A 19,813-nucleotide genomic window follows, 5' to 3' on the forward strand; every position below is an offset into this window, starting at 1 on the left:
CCACATATATATATATATATATATATATATATATATATATATATATATATATATATATATATATATATATATATATATATATATATATATGCTAGCGCGTTACACATCAAATTATTATAGGGAAGGCTTATATTCTTTCTGAGTCTTCTTCATGGTGTCCCCTTCTTTGCATTCGCGCAGTGATTTCCTACGATCGTCATGAATAAGCTACTACTAGTCCTCCAATGTAGATGTTCTTCTAAACTGTCATTACACCGTTTTTTCTTCTTTGAACAAATAAAAAAAATTCGCCTTTTTATTCTTGAAATGAAGCTTGTAGGATCGAAATCAATAAACAAAGGCATTTAAATCCCCCGGAAGCCTCTATTACGGCGCGTTTTGTAGTCGTAGTGGACCTAAAGCACCATCCTTCAGTATCGCCGTTCTCTCTGTGCTACGCGAGCCTTTGATAGTTGCTCTGGATGTCAGTGAAGGTTACTTTAGCGAAGCAGGCATTAAAGCACACACAGTAAGAAGCAGAAAGTGATACTCTAGCGTAGGAAGCCGAGAAATGTTCTAAAACGCGTTTCTTTAACCTCAACACAAACGTGCGTATGAGAGACTTAACTGACAACGCCAAGCATGGCGTCCAGTATTATTTTATTTTGTCTTCATCGTCCTTATCAAGCTGTTTAAGTACCCAGGAAGAAGGTCTTCGTCATATATCTTATTCAATGGTTTTCGTTATCCGTCAAGTTCCAGCATTTCATAGCTTGGTACCGATAGAGCATACCTTTAAGCATCTTTCTTTTAAACAATATTGCCGTTCATGACCTTGCGGTGCCTGCCAAATGCGCACGAACACATGCTGCTTCATGATTATTCGGGTCTTCTTTAACTGTTTCGCCCAGATGAAAGTACTCGCTGCTTCAGGAAGCTGAATAGCACCCGCTAACGTTTGTTTTTTTGCCAGCCACGGTGCGTTCATGCCGTTTCTCGCATGTTATTATCCCAATTTATTCATATTCTTGGTTTTGACTCCTTTGTTGCAATATTCAGCGATGCTGCTCTACCTAACCTACGCGCAATACTTCCCAACTTAGAATGTTTAACGCTTCTCGCAGAAACGTTACTGCACACGCGCACACGTGCACAAATTGAGCCATAGTAAGCGCAAACCCATATCTGGTCTTAGCAGTGGTAGGAAACGGTTAAGACTAGTCTGTACGGCAGGCGCTCAACGTTTGGTGGGCGCAACAGGTTTTCCGCAAGTTGAAGTCATTCATGAAACTCGGGACTCGACGCCGTAAAGCACGGTATTCGTGCGCCGTGGATAAGGCGGGGGCAGCGAGTGCTTCCCGAGGCACAGTTGACGTGCAGTGGCGAGCCAGCAGCGGTTGGTGATGCCTCCCTGCGTCGACTCCCGAGTCTTTTCTTTTTCCCTCACCCTCCCTTATCCGGCCGTCCCGTGCAAGGAAGCCGTGGCGGGAGGGGAAGGAGGAGGACGAAACATTGACAGATTTACGTTTTGTGCAGCTGTCTCGACTCCCGCTCTCCCACTCAGTCCATGCTCCACCTCCCGCTGCGGCCACTTCCCCTTCAACTTCCTTCATACTTCCTTCTCTATCCACGCAAACCCCCTCTTTCTCTTCTTTCTTTCCTGAATCGCCTGAGGAAAAAAATAGGAGGACGGAGGAAATCCTCGTTCCTTTTGTCACCTTTGCTTTACTTCTTTTGAGTTAGGTGTTTTCCTTTTCTTCCTTCGCTGTTTCTTGCACGAGTTCCTCAGAGTGCCCAACGTCACCTGAAAAACGCTCCTAGGAAAACGGGAAGGAAAAGGATGCTTCTCTGCAAAGCTTATTATTTTTTTTCTTTTACTTCTAGCGAAGGAAGCCTTGGCTCCCGCCGTACAGCTGATTGTTCAACTCTCACGCGTTGTCGCCGTCCCCCCACACCTCTGGCCATTTGTGCTGGTCAGAGCAACGCTGGGCGCTCAGTCACGGACGAAGAAAAGGGTTTTGGAAGAGCAAATACAATGGGGGACAGAGTCTGCGGGGAAGAGGACGTATGGGGAGCCCTCGATTCGGAACTCGCAGGAGTGAGCTCTTTTCACCGGCCTGTCCATCTTCCTGCTTTTGTTCGTCCGCGCACTTTTGCGTTGCACATTTGGCTCATTGCTTTTTCTTGTACTGTTGCTATTTCTGCTTTCTTCTTTTTTTTTCTCGCTCCGCTGTATGCGTAGGTGGCACGCATAAGCAAGGATTTGGCTTCGAACGCGCGCGGCTGTTCGCGCGAAATCAGCTTTTCGAGGCTTAGCTGGTCGCGTTTATTTACGCTCGTGCTCCTCCGTCCGCCATTGTGTTCTCTCGCGCCATTTGGCGAGGACCAGAGGCTGTTTACAGTGGGACTCGCATTCTCACCTTCTTCCTGTCTACTTGAGTATATTTTTTCTTTCTCTGTTTTCCGTCTTCTCGGCAGTCACGGCTTCTCCCGACGCTCCATAAGGCATTGAAGTGACGCTCCCCGTTCTGTTTGGACGTTCCCTTCCGAGTGTCCACTCCGGGTCAACAATCGAAGAGTAATGGCTTGCTCACTCATGCCAAGAAAGCTGGCCGAGAGGCCGGAAACCAGAATAAATAGAGACGTGAAGTGGTAATTCCGGAACAAACGCGAAGGCGTGGCGGACTCCCCATGGCTCAGTTGCCGGCTGTTGGGATGGGCGTGCCTTGGAGAACTACAATGACGCTGAGCCCCTTTTTAAGCGACATCTGGTGACAATTGAGAAATTGCTTCAGAGAATGGGCGCAATAGTATTTATCCCTAAACGCAGCCTGTACACCATCTTACCTGAATCACGCTGATGTCGCGTGATCTTCCGTTGCCCGTATCATCAATGTCTTCAACAAACGTACTAGTAGTCTATGCTCATCGCACTCTGGCACGAATCAATGACCAGAAAGCACGGAAAGCCTGCCCGAGTGCAGAAGAAAGTACGCTTACATTCATGGGAATCACCCGGTATGAACCATTCCGCATGCAATAGCTGAGAGCAGTAGCTAGCTCTATGACCTTCAACTTTGTCTTATAAAAGTAGGCTTGGAGTTCGCTCTGCTCACAAGCGAAAGAAATCAAATTGAAGAAGTTAAGACACTAACTGCTTGTTTCACGATTTGATTATTTGGGAGTAGCCTCGGGTTTTGTAAGCAATGGGGTACTTCACTATTCAAGTTTATAACTTTTCATTGTCTCAGATATTGCGTGTGCTTCTGTAGTGGCCACCCAAATAGACTTGCCATCCTTTCTCGTATGCTTTGAAGCTTGGCAGCGAGTGGGTCGCCGACGAAAGCTGCGAATAACGTCGACCGTTGTTCCTATGCGATAGCATGAAACGGCCCATTGAGCGAAAAGGCCGGCGTCTGTAGTAGCGAAACGGCACCTAAATTCCCATTGGCTGCGACGCCACGTCATGTGCGCGTCTCGACAGAGCAGAGCGGGCGAAAGGGAAAATCTGCTGCTTCGCTGGTGCGCAGGGCGTCTCGTGAGGGCATCGCCACGATGCCACGTCTCCCTCGCTCTTGCTGTCTTGCTCCGCGCGTTCCTTGTCCGCACAAGCTCTCGCCTGCACTCGAACTTCGCTTCGGTAATCACTATAAAGGAATTAATGCATGAAGTAACAGAATAAATTCGAAAGGAAAGACGTTAGTGCTAGTGAGTTTCGGGCCTACGACCCCATGCTCAGAAGAAGAGTGTCCTGCCCACTGTGCTAAACCAGCACCTCATAGATAGCGGGCCTGTGCCCTCCATGTTATGACATCATGTTACTTGGACCGAAATTTTCATCGCCAAGCGCGGCGTGACGAATGTGGTGACGTTAAAATCACCGCGGCTTACTCGTGAGCGTCCCCATTAGATTCTATGGCAGTCGGGCAAGGTAGCATGACGTCGTGAATCGAAGTGTACCGGCCTTGTGCTCTCTAGCAGGTGTTGGACAAGCTCATATCTCGAAGGACCGCTCAGCGGCATTCAAATGGACATTAATGCTTTCGCATCTACAACTCATAAGAAGTGCTTAGATGACTTCGGATTTTTTGTTCACACCTGGTATAAGCCGAACCAAGCGAACGTGTACACTTGGAACATTGCCCCAGCCGCTATACAATCTTGCCGATCCACAAACACCTCATCCATCTGGCTGGCGGGAAATGGGTATACCACAGTGTGAGGAGCCGACAGGGGCAACAGACGTCTGCTGCTGGCCGCTGCTGAGACACTCGGCACCGAGATTCATTACCACGGCGCCGTTGTTCCCGCCATCAAGTGGAGGTCTCGAGGTGGAGGCCGCGACGATTCTCGGTACAGGGGGCGCCGCTAAAGCGCGGCATGCGGGCAAATGCCGGTAGCCCGCATGCACGAACGCAATTGCACGACAGTAGTCGGAGCGCACCATTCGGAACAGCAGCCTGCGGCGAGCAAGCCCCGAAGAAACGGAGAGCAGACGGTCGCCACGTATAGGAAAGCTGTTCAGACCTTGCGGCGGCGGCTGTGCTGCGGTTGCGTGTGCGGAGGAGACTCGAGGGCCTCGCGGCAAGGCTCGGGGACGGGGGCAGGTGGCGAGCGTCCTCCCGCTCGACAGCCGACGCCACGGCGACAGCGCTGATTAATTTACGAGGTTAATTAAACGTCCGCTCGGACCCCCCGCCCTCGCCCCTCAACGCTCTTCTTCCCCACAGATGTGCGCGCCTAGGCAACGCTCAGTTCGCGCTCCTGCTGTGTGAAAGTGCGTCGTCAAACACGGTGGCTGGCGTTCTATAAGTGTACGGCATTCTGCTTCGTAGTCGATGCGAAATTATTCGCGGTGTTGTTTATTCCAGGAGTGCTACCACAAACGTCTGGCCGGTATTATTGTCGACGTCTATTGTTCCTGAAGTAGTTAGTGCACTCGAGTTTCTGTTTGGCTCCTGTTGCTCTTCTATAATGTTGCATTATCGACTGACTGCGATGTTTCGGAGGTCTCGTTCCGTATACACATACCTTTAGATTCGGTGAACAGTCCGTTGAAAGGGAAGTGATCGTCTGCTCAACTAGGATATGTTTATATGTGTAATTTATAGCTCCTAGCAGCTTCTCTACACAGCGTTGACGCTCGGCCTTGTGGGTAGTACTTAAGATTGTTTACGCGCACTGACAACGAGGACAAGCAAATGGGTACACACACACGGCGCCTGTGTGCGTCCATTTGCTTGTCCTCGCTGTTAATGGCTCCTAAACACTCGCAAGTTTTCTGCATGAGTTCTTGTACAAACGGGCTGGATTGATTTCAGTCAGGATGGGCAGTCCTTGACGAAATTTCCTAGGTAATCACGACGAGCGTTCCGTCGTCGTCGTGTCATTTTTTCACCATGTGTTTGTCTCTTTTAGCGCTACCATAAGTTTTAAAGAATGCATCACCAACTAGCCCAGCACCAAGTTTTATTGAATGACACCAGTCGCAAGCTGCTGTTGCTCGGGCTTGCATAGGGACTCCCGTTGATTACCGGCACTGCGGTCGATAGGTTCTGCTAATCTTCTCATCTGGCTGCTTTGGGACGCCTTAACTACAAGAACGTTGACTTTTATGCTACTAGGACAGCTTTTGCATCAATGTGAGTTGGGTATCGCTGTAATACAGTCAAATGTGATAGTAATACCGAATGGTGCACTTACTTTGCACTATGGGTACAGCTTACCCATGGTTACAGTATTTGATTATGAGTATTGCATAATGTGAAAGAGCAGCACTACAGGTTGCGACTTCCAAGTAATTGATAAATATTCGCCTTGAGTGACGCAGGCGTCAATGCCTGTGCCTGTCATTTAGTTGCGACTTGGCTACTTGCCTACATTTCGGATCTACGACTTGTATGTTTGCAACATTGGGACCATAGTTCTGAGAACGTTGTTACCACTTTACCTCCTGAATATGAAAACCTCGCCTGCACAATACTAGAAAGCTCAAGAGATGGAAACAGTGACAGAAAAGTACAATTAGGAGTTATAGCCTCTGCGCGCAAGCACCAAGAAGGGAAACAATTCATGTACCCGTTTCAGTGCATACCTTCTCCTGTTTAGTTTAGTTTTGTCATCTTCTATTCATGTTTCTTTGTTGATTGTTGTTTTTAATATTTCTTTTATGAATGAATGTATTGCGGCTTTTTCTTCTAATATTTTTGTATTCATGGTCAATATTAGCCTATTTTTATGTCCATTGCAGGACGAAGGCATCTCCATGTCATCTCCAATTACTCTTGTGTTCCGGTATAAATGATTCCAACTGACGCCTGCAAATTTCCTAATTTCATCACAGCGCCTAGTTTTCTGCGCTTCCCTTCCCCTGGCACGTATTCTAATGGTCCGTCGGTTACCTACCCTTACATGGCCTGCCCAGCTCCATTTTTTTTTCTTGATGTCAACTAGAATACCGGCTATCCCCGTTTGCTCTCTGAACCACACCGCTCCCTTCCTGTCTTTTAACGTTACGCCTAACATCTGTCGTTCTATCGCTCTTTGCGCGGTAACTTGTTCTCGAGCTTCTTTCTTAAACTCCAAATTTCTCTCCCATATGTTGGCACTCGTATAATGCAATAATTGTGCACTTTTTTTTCTAACGACAGTGGTAAGATCCCAGTCAGGATTTGGTAGTGCCTACCGTATGCAATCCAGCCCATCTTTATTCTTGTGTAAATTTCCTTCTTACGATCAGGGTCCCCGGTGAGTAATTGACCTGCGTAAATGTAGTCTTGTACAGACTCTGGAGGCTGACTGGCGATACTGAATTCTTGTTTCCTTGAACTTTATCTTTTTCTTCTGAATAATAAAACTAATACATATTAATTATATCTATTTACGGATCATTTTTATTCATTTCTTTTTCTTTTTCTTCTTCTTTTATTGTTTTCTATTTAGCTTTATTGCATATTTCACCCTAATCATCTGGAGTAGCATATCAGGCATTTGGCTATGCTAATATCTCCGTGTTTCAAAGGGATGGACAACCAATATTTATGATATCCATCTTTTAATGCAGTGGAAAGCTTATCGATCAGGCTTCTGTTAGCCACGCAGTGGTAACGCGAAAAACGTCGTGCAATATTTTTTAGTCAAACATTTTCGATCTGCAGTGAGAACGTAGTCGTTCACTGGAATCAGGCTCGAAACAGTGATAGGTGAGCACAATAGCGATTATAAGCCGGGATTGGTGACAGGCAAATGACAAGTGCGGTCGTAGCTGCAAGAAAGTACTATTTTGTTTATCAAGCCGATGTTCGTGCGATTCATGTTTTCCGAAGTTTTAAATTATTTCTACAATAATAGCCACGTGCTTTCTTGCTTTCCTGCGCAACAGCTTAGGTCATTAACAAGTCAAGAGCGTTTTTTAGCCAAGCCCCGGTTAACTTCTCTAAAGCGAAACGACGCTATTACAGGTGACACACAGTTCAGCGCGTAGCCGTAGCCACGTGTGCGCTTTTGATTTGCGAAGCATGTCTTCTCTGGAATACCTAGGCGAGCTTGAATAAAAGACTTTAGCCTGCACGCGGGCTCAGAATTTCGCGTGCGTACAAAACCAATCCCGTGCGCCACCGCATACATTGAGGGAGCCGCTCGTTAGACGGTGGACTTGGTTCACTTCGTAATATAGGCGTAGAATAAAGCGCATAAGCCTAATAATATACGAACTGCAGTTTTAAGCAATGAGTGTGCGGTACTTAATAACAGCCGGCTAACGTGCAGTAATCTCACATACCACATACAACGTACCCAGGCTTCACCACCAGTTCGCACCAATTACTAGTTTTTTTTTTTTGTTTTAGACTTTCTTTGCCAATATAAATTTATCATTCCTGTGTAAATCGCGAACAGCACACCGCTCGATCCTTATCACTATAAATCATGCTTATTTCATTGTTTATTTCATCGTTCACCAACGTCTCGCAACAGATTCGGGCCAGTTGTCAGGGCCTGTAACGTCTCTCTCCCTTCCTCCACGTCTTTTTATTGGTGTTACTGGGCAATGATGGGCCAGGTGCCCTCGCAGACGAAGCACTCTAAATATCTAAAAGGGAGAGGACCGATAATCTACCACTTTCATAAGGAGGCAGTTCATCAGTGCCAATAGCTTTGGGCACAGCCCTGCTCGCTCTGCATTGAGAAGGGAGTTAGCCACACAGAAGCCTGCTTTACCGTGTTTTATCGATAACGAACGGGACCGGCTTAACATTCCAGCATGGATGTTCCTGGCTGAACGACCAAGCTCCGCCACCGTTTTGCGCAGAGTGCGTGACGCGGAACATTTTATCTGCTACGCACTGCTGATTCACTGAAGAAAGGAGACGATTATATTTCACACCTTCAAAAGAAGGGCATTTCCTCATGCCATCTGTACCACACCGAGTTCTTCTGAGGGACCAAGGATAGTTCGCATTCGCAAGGAGGTCTTGAACTTTCTGCTCGCATTTTATTGCGATAGCAATTAGGCGGGCACTCCGAGCGAATTTTTCGCCGTCGCCGTCGCCGTGAGGTTCCGTGTATATTTAGGTATGTGCATGCTATATGCGATGCCGTGCTATATGGCATGTGGTGTATGCGGGTTACATTGCCACACCATTTCATCACTAAAGTTGCTCATACCAGGTCTTACATTCATGAGAAAATTATTCCTCAGAATTTTTAGAATGACAGCCCACAAGCAAACGCCGTGAAACAACACACATACAGCGCATGCCTTTTATCTTAAACCTTCTCAGACTTACATATTGAAAGTGTAAACAATAACAGAGCTCAAACCTGGGAACGATGTACTTTTATTGGCGCGGCTGTGCAATGTCTCAGTTGTCGGCCCAGGAAAGAGATTTGAAACACGGCCGATACGGAAAAGTGGTGGTAAAGTCGCTAAGAAAGACGTTGGTTTTATTTAATAAACAGAAATGAAATTGTCCGATGGCAGGATTCAAACAGAGCGCCCCTAGCACAACAGCTCGCTTTTGCTGATAGTCAGCTTACGTTTACTTCAATTCATATCGGCGACTACAGCTAAGAGTCTTACACTGCGTGTAATATTCTGACACGTTGCTGTCGCATTGATTGCTTCGCCCTTACCGCGAAACTATGATTTGTTTTACGTGACACTGATTTGATGGACACGAGGCGACGCATCTGAGTGGCCAGCGAAGAGACAGACACTCGGGCAGTGAATTCGCCGGTGCGAAGACTGCCAGGTCTACTAGGCTTGAAGTGACACGGAAAGTCACATTTTCAGTCACAAAGTCAATACGCCGGTAGGTTACTCGCTCTCCGCGTTACATGACTTGCCCAGCTTCAACTTCTAAGGATATTCGCAATGAACAACGAACAGTTCTTCGTTGGCCCTGCTTTCCATCTCGTCCTGTTCCATGCGCTGTTTATCTATTTAACTGCTCTTGATCAGCTGCCAGCGTCCGTACTGCAATATTACCCCTTCTTATCTAAAGAGAGAGAGCGAGAGAGAGAGAGCAAAACATTTTATTGAGACCCTCAGTGCGGGGCTAGCAGGGAGGGCCCGGGGCAATAGAAGCAAATGATATGGGGGCATGGGACAGGGGTCCTTTGTTTATGCCCGAACCTACTGGAACGTCGTTGGCAGGCCCGATGTCTGAAATAGTCTTGATGAGCTCAATAACTTTGTCTCGACATTCTCCTAGCACGTTCCTGCCTTCTTTCCTTCTTGCGAGAAGTATAGTGTTAATAAACTGTCGTATTGTGACTTGAACTTGGCCCAAACCCTCATGGCAACGTGTTATCGGAGTATGCTCCGCGGTGGTGGCATGTATTGGGGAGATGTCCTCTTTGAATGTGTTTTGGCAGGGAGGTGTGAAGTAAGAGCAAGCTTGAGCCATTAGGTGGTGACATCCCGAGCTTAATTTTCAGAAGCAGCCGAAGAATATTAAGTTGAGCTGGATTAGAGAATTACGCTCCTGCAACTGCAAGGCAGTCACGCCTATACCGTGACAGGATGCTTGGTTAAGCGAAAAAGGACGCATATATGAAAGACGGGCGGAACTGCCACCCTGAAGTTTTCTCGTCAGTTCTGCGTGACGTCGTGGATCTGTAAAGCGCGCCTACTCGGGTTTATTTATGTAGGGATTCAAAATGAGCAAAAGACTCAACATAGAAAGTTTCGAGAACGTTTTCTGCGCCAAAATGGCCCAAGCACGAGAAGGTATTTTGCTGTTGCTGTGATGTTTATCTTAACAAAATTGAGCAAAAAGGTGCTCACCCCTGAGTAGCGGAGCTATCATGGCTGATGCTATAGTTCCACATTGGCGACCTCACACTGGCGTACAGCTGCTGAGACTACGGGTCGACGTATACATATATATTGAAAAAGAAAGAGCTAATGAAAATTTGGCACTTATTTTTTTCAGTAGTAGCCGACGTTTTTCTGTAACGTTGATCAAAATAGTTTTAAAAGAATACTTTCACCTCTCAACTTGTAACATCACAGATTGGGCGAAATCACACTGGTACATTTTGAACTATCCGTCAAGACTTCACGAAAGAGTGGCCATGCGTTCTCCGCCTCCAGCGGCAGCGTCTAGCCACTAGGGGAAAAAATAAAGAAGACGAAGAAGTTGAAAGAGAGAGAGAGAGAGAGAGAGAGAGAGAGAGAGAGAAAAGAAACGAGACGATGACACAGAGGAGCATACAGGGGGATGTGATGCCGAGATTTCTCCTGTCTCTTAGAGAGAGAGAGAGAGAGAGAGAGCGAGCGGCGCGTTGACTCGGCGACGCGACGAAGACGACGCGAAGGACACGCGCGTGGCCTCGACATTGAAAACGTGTCACCGTGGCGGCGGCGTGCGCCGGGCGACCCGCATTCCGAGCGCGCTCGCGCAAGTCTCCCATTGTCGCCGCCGTCTTGTCCGTTCCGGTGAAAACGGCCTCGAGCGCGCACGCTTCTCGCGTCTCCAAAGGAGCAAGGCCGCTTGGCGGGGCTTTCCGCGTGCCCGAGGCGCGTTCGCGCGGATCTCGCATCAAACCAAAAGTAGGAGCGTGTGCGTCCAACATTCATGCGTCGACGAAGCGTACGGACGCTTTGCTCGCAGAATGAATGAATGAATGAATGAATGAATGAAAGTACGTTTATTCCATGTTAGAATGCGCCGAGGGCGCTGCGGTGGAAAATTGCTCGCAGAGAAAGCGGTTCCGTTGGTGGATGCAGCGGACGTTCGACCATCACCGACGCGTTTTTTATTATTATTTTTAACTATATAGTACGTGTTCTGCTGCTATCCAAGTATGCCAGGGCCTCGGTTAAACCAGGATGTCGAACGTTACACGCATTACGAAGATAAGGTCAACTACGACTATTCTCGAGTCCGTTACCAAACCCCCCTACCTGTATGTTAAAGAAAAAAAAAGTTCAGGTAAAGAACAGATGTACGTGCTCACAATGCTTAACTACGAAATTCTGATTCGTGCGATGTGTTTTTTAGACACTGTAATGCCTATATATCTTTACACGTTGAAGCCAGCTTCCGAATGCTGGATAGTCTAACGAAACAAGACTGATTAATGAATTATTTGTTAATTAAGTAATATATTCATTAGGTTCCTACTCAAATACCATTTCATAGCCATTTTTTAACTTTTGTCATTGCATAGATACTCTGGATGACTTCCAGATTTTCTAGAATTGGTGGAGGGCTTCTGCACACGTGCGTTGTGGATGCCTACATTGAGAGAGCCAGTCCTATCCTGCAGCTTTACGTTATCGAACACTTACGTACATTTACTGTGACATCAGCTAAAAGCTCGAAGCTGGCTTCCCTGTGTCCTACCGCGGGTCCCTATTTTCGGTTGCACCGTCGTCTACATCGCGGACTCGTCGTCGTCGTTATAGCATCACCTTGGTCAGTAGTAAAAGCGAACGAACAATCTGTTACCAGTATCCTGGACGCGGAATTGCGTCTGCGCCTCACTAGGTTATCGTTGGTTCTGGAATGCGCAATCTGCAACGACCTCCGAAATTCTTGGCGTCATATGCGGGTTCTAAAAACCACGTCGTAGACAAGGAACTTCGAACACCATGAATATTTTAAAAGACGCGTTGCTTCAACCCTTAGACCAGTTTTGGAAGTACCTCAGATGACATGTGGTTCGTGAAATCTTAAATGCTCAGTGTGTTCTGCCTAAAAAGCCCAAAGCCTTAAGGCTGAAAATTAAATAGCAAGAGCACACGCATATATATTGCTTGTTGCTCGTGTGAAATAAAAGTGGAGAGGGGTTTAGCTGTGATTTATTGCAAAAGTAGTAGATATCGGAGAAATCAGTAGAACAAGGTAGAGCATTTTGAACAGTCGTATATTTCGCTCCTGTTTTGGTGGAACACGCGAAAAATAAATAGATTACGAAGCTTTATCACTGAATCCCTAAAAATTGCAGAATACTAGTGGATGCACTCATAAATCCGTGGTTGTGGCAACGCTGGCTCTGACGCTATATACAGTCACCTGGACCTCTGGATCGAGAACTGGCAACCATGGAACATGTGCTAAAAATGCGCGGCTTCTGCGTCAGACGGCAGTCACTCATCAAATTTCTGTGGCTTTGCCCTGGTTGGCATGCGCTTAGGCACAAGCTGCTCAGGGAGGCCAAACTGGAGCCAAATGTACCGGAGGAATATACCACAGTTCGATAACAGAACAGCAAACGCGGAAAATCATTACGGCAATACCTATATAGCACATAGGGCTGCGTGCGTTTATTTGACGTCCCTTTCACACCGAAGCTGTCTGCGGCTAGGATCTGGAAAAAGATGTGTCCGAGATGTTGACAAAAACAAGTCGTGGCTGTCGCTCTGATTGTTATCATCTTATCGACCATGTTAGGACTCATGACCTTCTTGGCCATACGTAAAACGAGGGATGGCGGCGTTCCTTCGCTCCCATTGGAGGGTCGAAAAGCATAGTAAAAGGCAATAGTGTGGGGGCCCACCAGTCGTCGACATTAACGTCGGCCTAGCAGGCCCCGACGGCAAGTGGATTGTATCCTTCCCGTTGGAACGGTTTGGAATTGAGTGCTGCACGGACGTCTATGTGCCGACCACGCGTCGCCGGTCGTGTATAGATTTAACCTTTGGCAAGAACGTGTCTAGCATCTAGCATTGCAGTATAACTGATTGCGGTGTACCACAGCGACCACAGAGCTATGGTCACTGTGGTAACGAATGAGACAAAATAAAGACGATAAGAACCACGAAGTTACGCGTGTGTGTGTCTTTATTCAAACAATATAGCAATAACCACATAAATCAATATGGTTGTCAATGTAGCCATTCCAATACAGCTTCGCTGGTTATCGTTCTTCACAGAGTGAAAGGGCACTAAATGTTTTGGTAATTCTTTTACTACCGTGGCGTATGCGCCCATATATTGGATAGCAAATCAAGTAGTACTGTAGTGTACTAAAATAAGTTCTTTTTTGCATGTGTGAGGCATTACAAACAAGTTGAGTTTGAAGAGACAGCGTTATTATTTTGAGGTTCAAGCAAGCAAATGGCGGTGTGGGGGCCCACCAGTCGTCGACTTTAACGTCGGCCTAGCAGGCCCCGACGGCAAGTGGATTGTATCCTTCCCGTTGGAACGGTTTGGAATTGAGTGCTGCACGGACGTCTATGTGCCGACAACGCGTCGCCGGTCGTGTACAGATTTAACCTTTGGCAAGAACGTGTCTAGCATCTAGCATTGCAGTATAACTGATTGCGGTGTACCACAGCGACCACAAAGCTATATATATATATATATATATATATATATATATATATATATATATATATATATATATGTAGGGCCTCCAGGGCCGTCGAAACATAACATCAGTGCCAAGCAGTAGCTTTTAGCCTGTTTAGATTTTGTGCCGACCTGGCTCGTTGGCCTGACTTACCGCCTGGTCGCAATAATCTTTGTAATATCGCAATATATAGGCAATATCGATACAGTCAGTGGCTGCGGGCCCTCCTTCTGTATGTCCTACCCATCTTGTCATTGTATAAGTTTGAATTAGTAAATTTTTATTTGGTTTTGATTCGATTACCTCGTTTCTATGGCGACAACAGGCAGGCAAACAGCGACCACTGTCAAAGGTTTCTCATCCTGTTTTGGTGGCAATTTCAAAATATTTATAGATATGGTCAGTTCTGTGGGTAAAGAACAGGCGCTGAGCTATTCTTCGTTTTCGCTCTCGGGTTTCCACCGACAACCTTATTTCTTTCTAGGAGGGCTCAAAATGATGAGGTTTCCTTACCTCTTGGTCAAAGCAAGGACTCGTAATCGACACGAACAAGTTGGCCGCAAGCAGCACGTCTGCGCTGCGAATTCATCGCGTCTGCATGTGTGGTACGGCAGAATGGCGACCAGGGTGAGCCGTAACAGAATGCCTCCCACACTCAAAGCAGGGCACGTTTACTCGATGACGACACAGCTCTCCGAAATAGCTTCCTTATTTAACGTGCGTTAAGCACGTTCATATAGCTTGCTTAGCTCACGTGCTGATCCAAGACGGGTGGCCTGAAGATCCAACTTTGTGCAGTTTCTGTAAGAGGATATACCGGATCCTCCGATTTGGTGTCTTTCGCAAGACATCAAAGAACGCAATAAATGTAACAAAAAGAAAAGTACTGAGGGCACGTAGGTGGTTCGAGTTCATTCCCGACGCGTTGTTTGGGTAAAGTTGATGCCAAAAAAATTAAATATTAGATTATGGGGTTTTACGTGCCAAAACCACGATCTGATTATGAGGCGCGCCGTAGTGGGAAACTCCGGAAATTTGGACCACCTGGGGTTCTTTAAGGTACACCTAAATCTAAGTACACGGGTGTTTTAGCATTTCGCACCAATCGAAATGCGGCCGTCGTGGCCGGGATTCGATCCCGTGATCTTGTGCTTAGCAGCCCAGCACCAGAACCGTTAAGCCACCACGGCGGGTAAAGTTGGTATTGATTTAAGACATTGCGCGCGTAATTTACATTTAAAGAATGGTATTGAGCCTATATAAAAAAATTGAAAAAAAAAATGAATGCCCTGCCTGCACCACTAAAAGGTACTGCAGGCACTGAATTATTATATATAAACAAAAATACAAAGAGAAAGTAAATTTGCAGAACGGTAAGAGGTAAGGAGAAATATAAAATGAATATGATATAAAGGCTGTTCCACCACCAAGCGAAATCACAGCCAAAAAACTTGGCATCAACGGGACTTTTTTTTAAGACATAACGGGGACATACACTATGTGGTGTCTCGAGCTTGATTAACAAATTTGTTTTTCTTGTTTCCAGATGGTTGTTGAGATGCCTTCTGGTTGGTAATGTGGGGTTCTCGTTTGTTGATTGAAAATGCAGACTTTTTGCTGGGGTCGCCAAGAATGTGGATCTTAAAAAAAACTCAAAAATTTTAATTACCATTCTGAATCATAAAAAACACAATAAATAACTGAATAAACTATATAGTGGTAAAATGTAATAGATGATTGAATGGTTGTTATACTGTTTTTATTCGTTCATTTTCTGTCTGTCGGCTTCCCACTAATTCCGCAGGCTCTTACAAAGGTCGAGAACGAAAACATTTCACGTACCTTACGGGAGAATTAGCCACAAACTGAGAAATGCAGATACTACCAACAAATGTAAAAATAATCAAAAGAAAAAGAGAGAAAGATAACTGCATTCACGCTGTTTTTTTTTCTAAGATTATTTTTCTCCTTTCACCTCGTAATTAGCCTCCCCTGCGACACTCGTCGCCGACGCCTCGGCCCCCGGTTACGTCATGCACAACCCACTGTTTCACCGCGCGAGACGCCGGGCCGCGGGTCCCCTGGGGCGCGAATACGCGTGGGAGCGCCGCTGTTTGCGATTCTCGTCGTTGTCATCTCTCTCTGGTTTTTCTTTCCTCGATTTTCTCGCTTCTCAGCCTGATCGCACGTGTAGTAGCTTCGTGGCTCCATGCGCCGCCCACGATTCACATGCAGCTTCTCTGCAGGGCCCGTGGCGTCCTCGCCGCGGTCCGTCGTACGCTCCACACACGTGCGTGTGCGGGTCCTTCTCCTTTCGGTCTCCGGGCGCGTCACGTTGCGCCAAATGTGACGCTCCGCGGCAAAGCGCCGCGGGGATCTGGTGCACAGAAGCCCCGCGAAAACGACGCTGTCCCACGGCGCGCAGACAACGTGCGCGCGAATCCGACCACGCGTCTCCTCCATCCGTGTCAACCGCACGCGCCTTCTCCCTCGGAGGAGACGGCGCGAACCGTGAGCTGTCACGCCGGGCTGTTCCTCGGCCTTCCCCTTCCCGCCTCGGTCACGTTGGCCATCCATGGCTTCTGGGCTGGCATAAAAGTCACCCCGACGTATCCGAAAGTCGCAGTCGGTGTGTGGAGTCCCACAGACACGAGATCTCTGCACAAGCAGCGAGCATTCCCTGGAGTTACGGCGGCGACGGTACGCGGCTAGCCAAGTTCCCGGCGCGACACCTCTGGATTTGGATATCCACCGAGCGGCTCCTCGTCGACCTCGGAGAAACTCGTCAAAAGACATGAGTCCTGTGGTAAGTGCCCGCGTCCAGGGACAGTGAAGCGACTTCGATGGTAGTGCATGCAGCTTCGCTTGCTTGCTCGCTGAACGGCAAAGTGTCAACACTGGAAGTTCCGACTGAATGTTAGCAAATGGCTCCGTGCGAAATGGTCATCCGGAGGGCCATAGCTCTCATTCGGACGAGGTGTTCATCGCTGGACTTATTCATTCTCTATTTCATAATTTCGCCTATGATTCCATAAAATGAAGTTGTACTTAAAAAGCGCAACCTTGAAGTTTCTGATTGCACAGCGTGTGCAGTACGTACGAGCGCTTCATTGGTTGAAGGCCAGTGGGGCCGAAATATTGATGTTCTATCAGTTTATCGGCAGGTTATTCTTGGGCTGCAGACTACAATATGTCTGATATAACGAGTCATAGCAGTAATATGTAAAATAACAAGAACATTACGGCAGTTTTAGCAAGGCAAAATGCAGCAAGCGGTATACGATGTAGGCAATGACACGGTCATTTCTTATGTACAGATCGTCGCTTGCATAGCTCTGCTACAGCTCTGTCGCTATATTACTGCCATTATGTACAGCGGTCAATAACCTTTGCTAGGATAGTTCATTTGTGCGATTGACGTAAGCTTTGCTTACGGTTCGCTAGCGAATGAACGGCCAACGCCGACATGTATAGTATAAGTTGTGGGTAGTAGCAGTAAGTAAATCAATGTAATACGGTCAGGACAACTCAGTTACAAAAATCATTCGAATCAAGAAGCGAACGCAACAGCTTATCTCCAGGGACGCGAATACCGACAGAGTCATTGCTTATTAACTATCAGATGATGCCTTCCAACCTTCGTATTCCTTCCTATTCAAACGTTTCGATTGGCGAATATTTCCTTCATGATCGGATGTACTTGTACACATATGGTCAACAAGTATTTTTCACTCTTTCTTCTGTACATCGTAAACGTAATGCATGAACCCATCTTCTCACCATTGCAGGCTCGCGCCCGCTCGGCCTCTTTACTCTTGGTCATCCTTGTGGCCGCTGGCGCCGAGAGGAGCTTCGACTATGACGTGGATGACCTGGACCAGGTGGAGTCGTTCATCTGGGACGCCAGCGACGCTCCGCACATGGGTCCCTCTAGACCCGCCCAGCACAACCCGTCGCCCACCGAAAACCTTGTCGGTACCGACCCCAACCTGCACCGGCAGATCTCTGAAATTGTGCGCCAGATCATCGCCGAGTACTCCCATCGGAACCAGCTCCCGGCTGGTGTATGGGTCGGCGGGAAACACATGGGCCCTGGTATGCATCATATGGCGTATCCGCCCCAGAACCCATGCTTCCCTCCCATCGGACTGCAGATCCCAATAATTCCCTGGAAGATGGACAATATCACACCACGCGGTGCTACGAACAACAACAATAACAACCTTAATAACAATAATGGAAACAACCAAAACAACCACGATAACAATAACAACGGGAACAGTGTCGCCGGCAAGAACAATAATGACAAGCCACAACCAGGCTCGCTGCCGCCGCTGCCTCCCTACCAGAAGCCAGCCTGGAGGCCAGCCGTCCCCGTGTTCCCGATTCCCTCGCAGCCCCAGCAGCCCCACAACCACCAAGCGCCTCTGAAGAACCCACAGTCCCAGCCTGGCGTCAAGACCTCGTTCAGCATCTCCACATCGCACCCAGTGCCGCTTCCCAAGCGAGACCTTCACACCCCTCTGGTTCCGTGGCGGTCGGCCGCTCCAGCACCAGCGGACCAGCAGTCCACCGGACCGCAGACCATGCCACTCCCAATTCGGCCTCCGAAGCTGGCTTCCCACTTTCGCTTCGCTCAGCCGCCGAGACCCAGCGGACGCGGCCACGGAAGCCGCAGGGGACAACACCTGCTGCCGCAGAAGATCGGCGTCTCGTCGCTGCCCAAGAACCTGCCGGCCGACGACGTCTACTACGCCAGCCAGAGCAGCAAGCTTCCCAGGAAGGTGGTCAAGCAGGCCGTGTTCGAACCCAAGCGCAAGCAGCAGGTCGGCGAGACCATCACGCTGGTCGAGCAGGGCAAGAACGGCGAGTGGTTCAAGCTTCCGGTGAACAAGGTCTCTACTGGTCTCGGTCGCCGCAACTACGAGGTGGTGGAGCTGCACAAGGAAGAGGACGTCAGAAAGGTCGGCCAGGGCTTGGGAAATGGCGAAGAGAGCATTCACTACATCCACATCCAGGAGAGATAACTCGTTGCATGTCTAACGGCGCCGTTGATCGGCGACCGGCGTAGCATGTCCGCACACTGTCTCAACTCGTCGGCCTGCGCTCCTTATGGACTCAAGATATGCTGGACATTCACTGTTCTGTGCCTGACATCTCATTCCTTCGCTGTAAATACCAAGCTCACATTTTTTTAGCCCCTGGGTGTCTGGAACATGCACACCGATTGACGCTGTTAATAAAGTCACTTCGACGATACAAATACGAGCGTAGCAAAACCAATGAAGTTGTACGATGCGCTCGAGTCGTCGACGCGTGCTAGTTGTCTCGTAGCCACCACGTGTGGCGATGAGGACATCAGGAAATAAAATTTGTACGACGACACAAAGTACGGTGCTTTTCTTTCTGAAGCCCGAGCTAGCTGCTTGAGGACCAAATCATACATATAACATATATTTATACATACAACAAATCATACAACAAATATTTGCAACAGGGCGAGACTCCTGTCTGCCGCAGCGGAAATCTTCTCAGCACATTCTAATGGAATGCGAAGACATTCACCCATTTGGAACTGGAGGGCCCGTCCATTTTTCAAAACGCTCGTGTACAGAGCTAATTGAAGCGTAAACTGGCCAGCCGTCGAAGTCAGCAAGAGACGATCGGTATACTGGGGGAAAAAATAGCAGGACAACGGGATCATGGCAAGCGCGGACATCTAAGGCATATACACTTAAAAATATATTACAGGGCCCCATAAAGGGGTGCTGTAAGATATAAATAAATAAATAAATAAATAAATAAATAAATAAATAAATAAATAAATAAATAGGGCGGATATAGTAAAGCTGTGATAGCAAACACATTGTAAACGACCAGACAGAAACGAGGGGCGCTGTCTATCAACTTTCGACAGAAAAATATCGCTTAAATCGGAGGCTACCTTCGATCCCATGCGAACGCCTGAGGTGTGCACTGTTATGACTGGGGGCTCAATCCCATCGCTCGTGATCCGTTGTCAAGGTTGGAG

At 47.6% G+C, this 19,813-nt stretch overlaps 1 protein-coding gene across 2 annotated transcripts in view; it reads left to right on the forward strand.

Moving 5' to 3' along the window:
- The window catches only part of LOC142585130 (uncharacterized), a 55,920-nt gene extending 36,660 nt beyond the window's left edge, over positions 1 to 19,260 (forward strand). The window contains exons 1-2 of one of the 2 annotated variants that reach the window (XM_075695656.1): positions 15,488 to 16,588; positions 17,571 to 19,260. In XM_075695656.1, the coding sequence (XP_075551771.1) occupies positions 16,577 to 16,588; positions 17,571 to 18,809 (1,251 nt within the window). In that variant the 5' untranslated portion in view covers positions 15,488 to 16,576 and the 3' untranslated portion in view covers positions 18,810 to 19,260. Of the gene's footprint in view, positions 1 to 15,487; positions 16,589 to 17,570 lie in introns of those variants that run through there. The other variant, XM_075695655.1, reaches the window with a different exon arrangement.
- Positions 19,261 to 19,813: the final 553 nt, after the last annotated feature.

Source organism: Dermacentor variabilis, chromosome 6 (assembly GCF_050947875.1).
Source record: "Dermacentor variabilis isolate Ectoservices chromosome 6, ASM5094787v1, whole genome shotgun sequence".
NCBI classification, from domain to species: Eukaryota; Metazoa; Arthropoda; class Arachnida; order Ixodida; family Ixodidae; genus Dermacentor; species Dermacentor variabilis.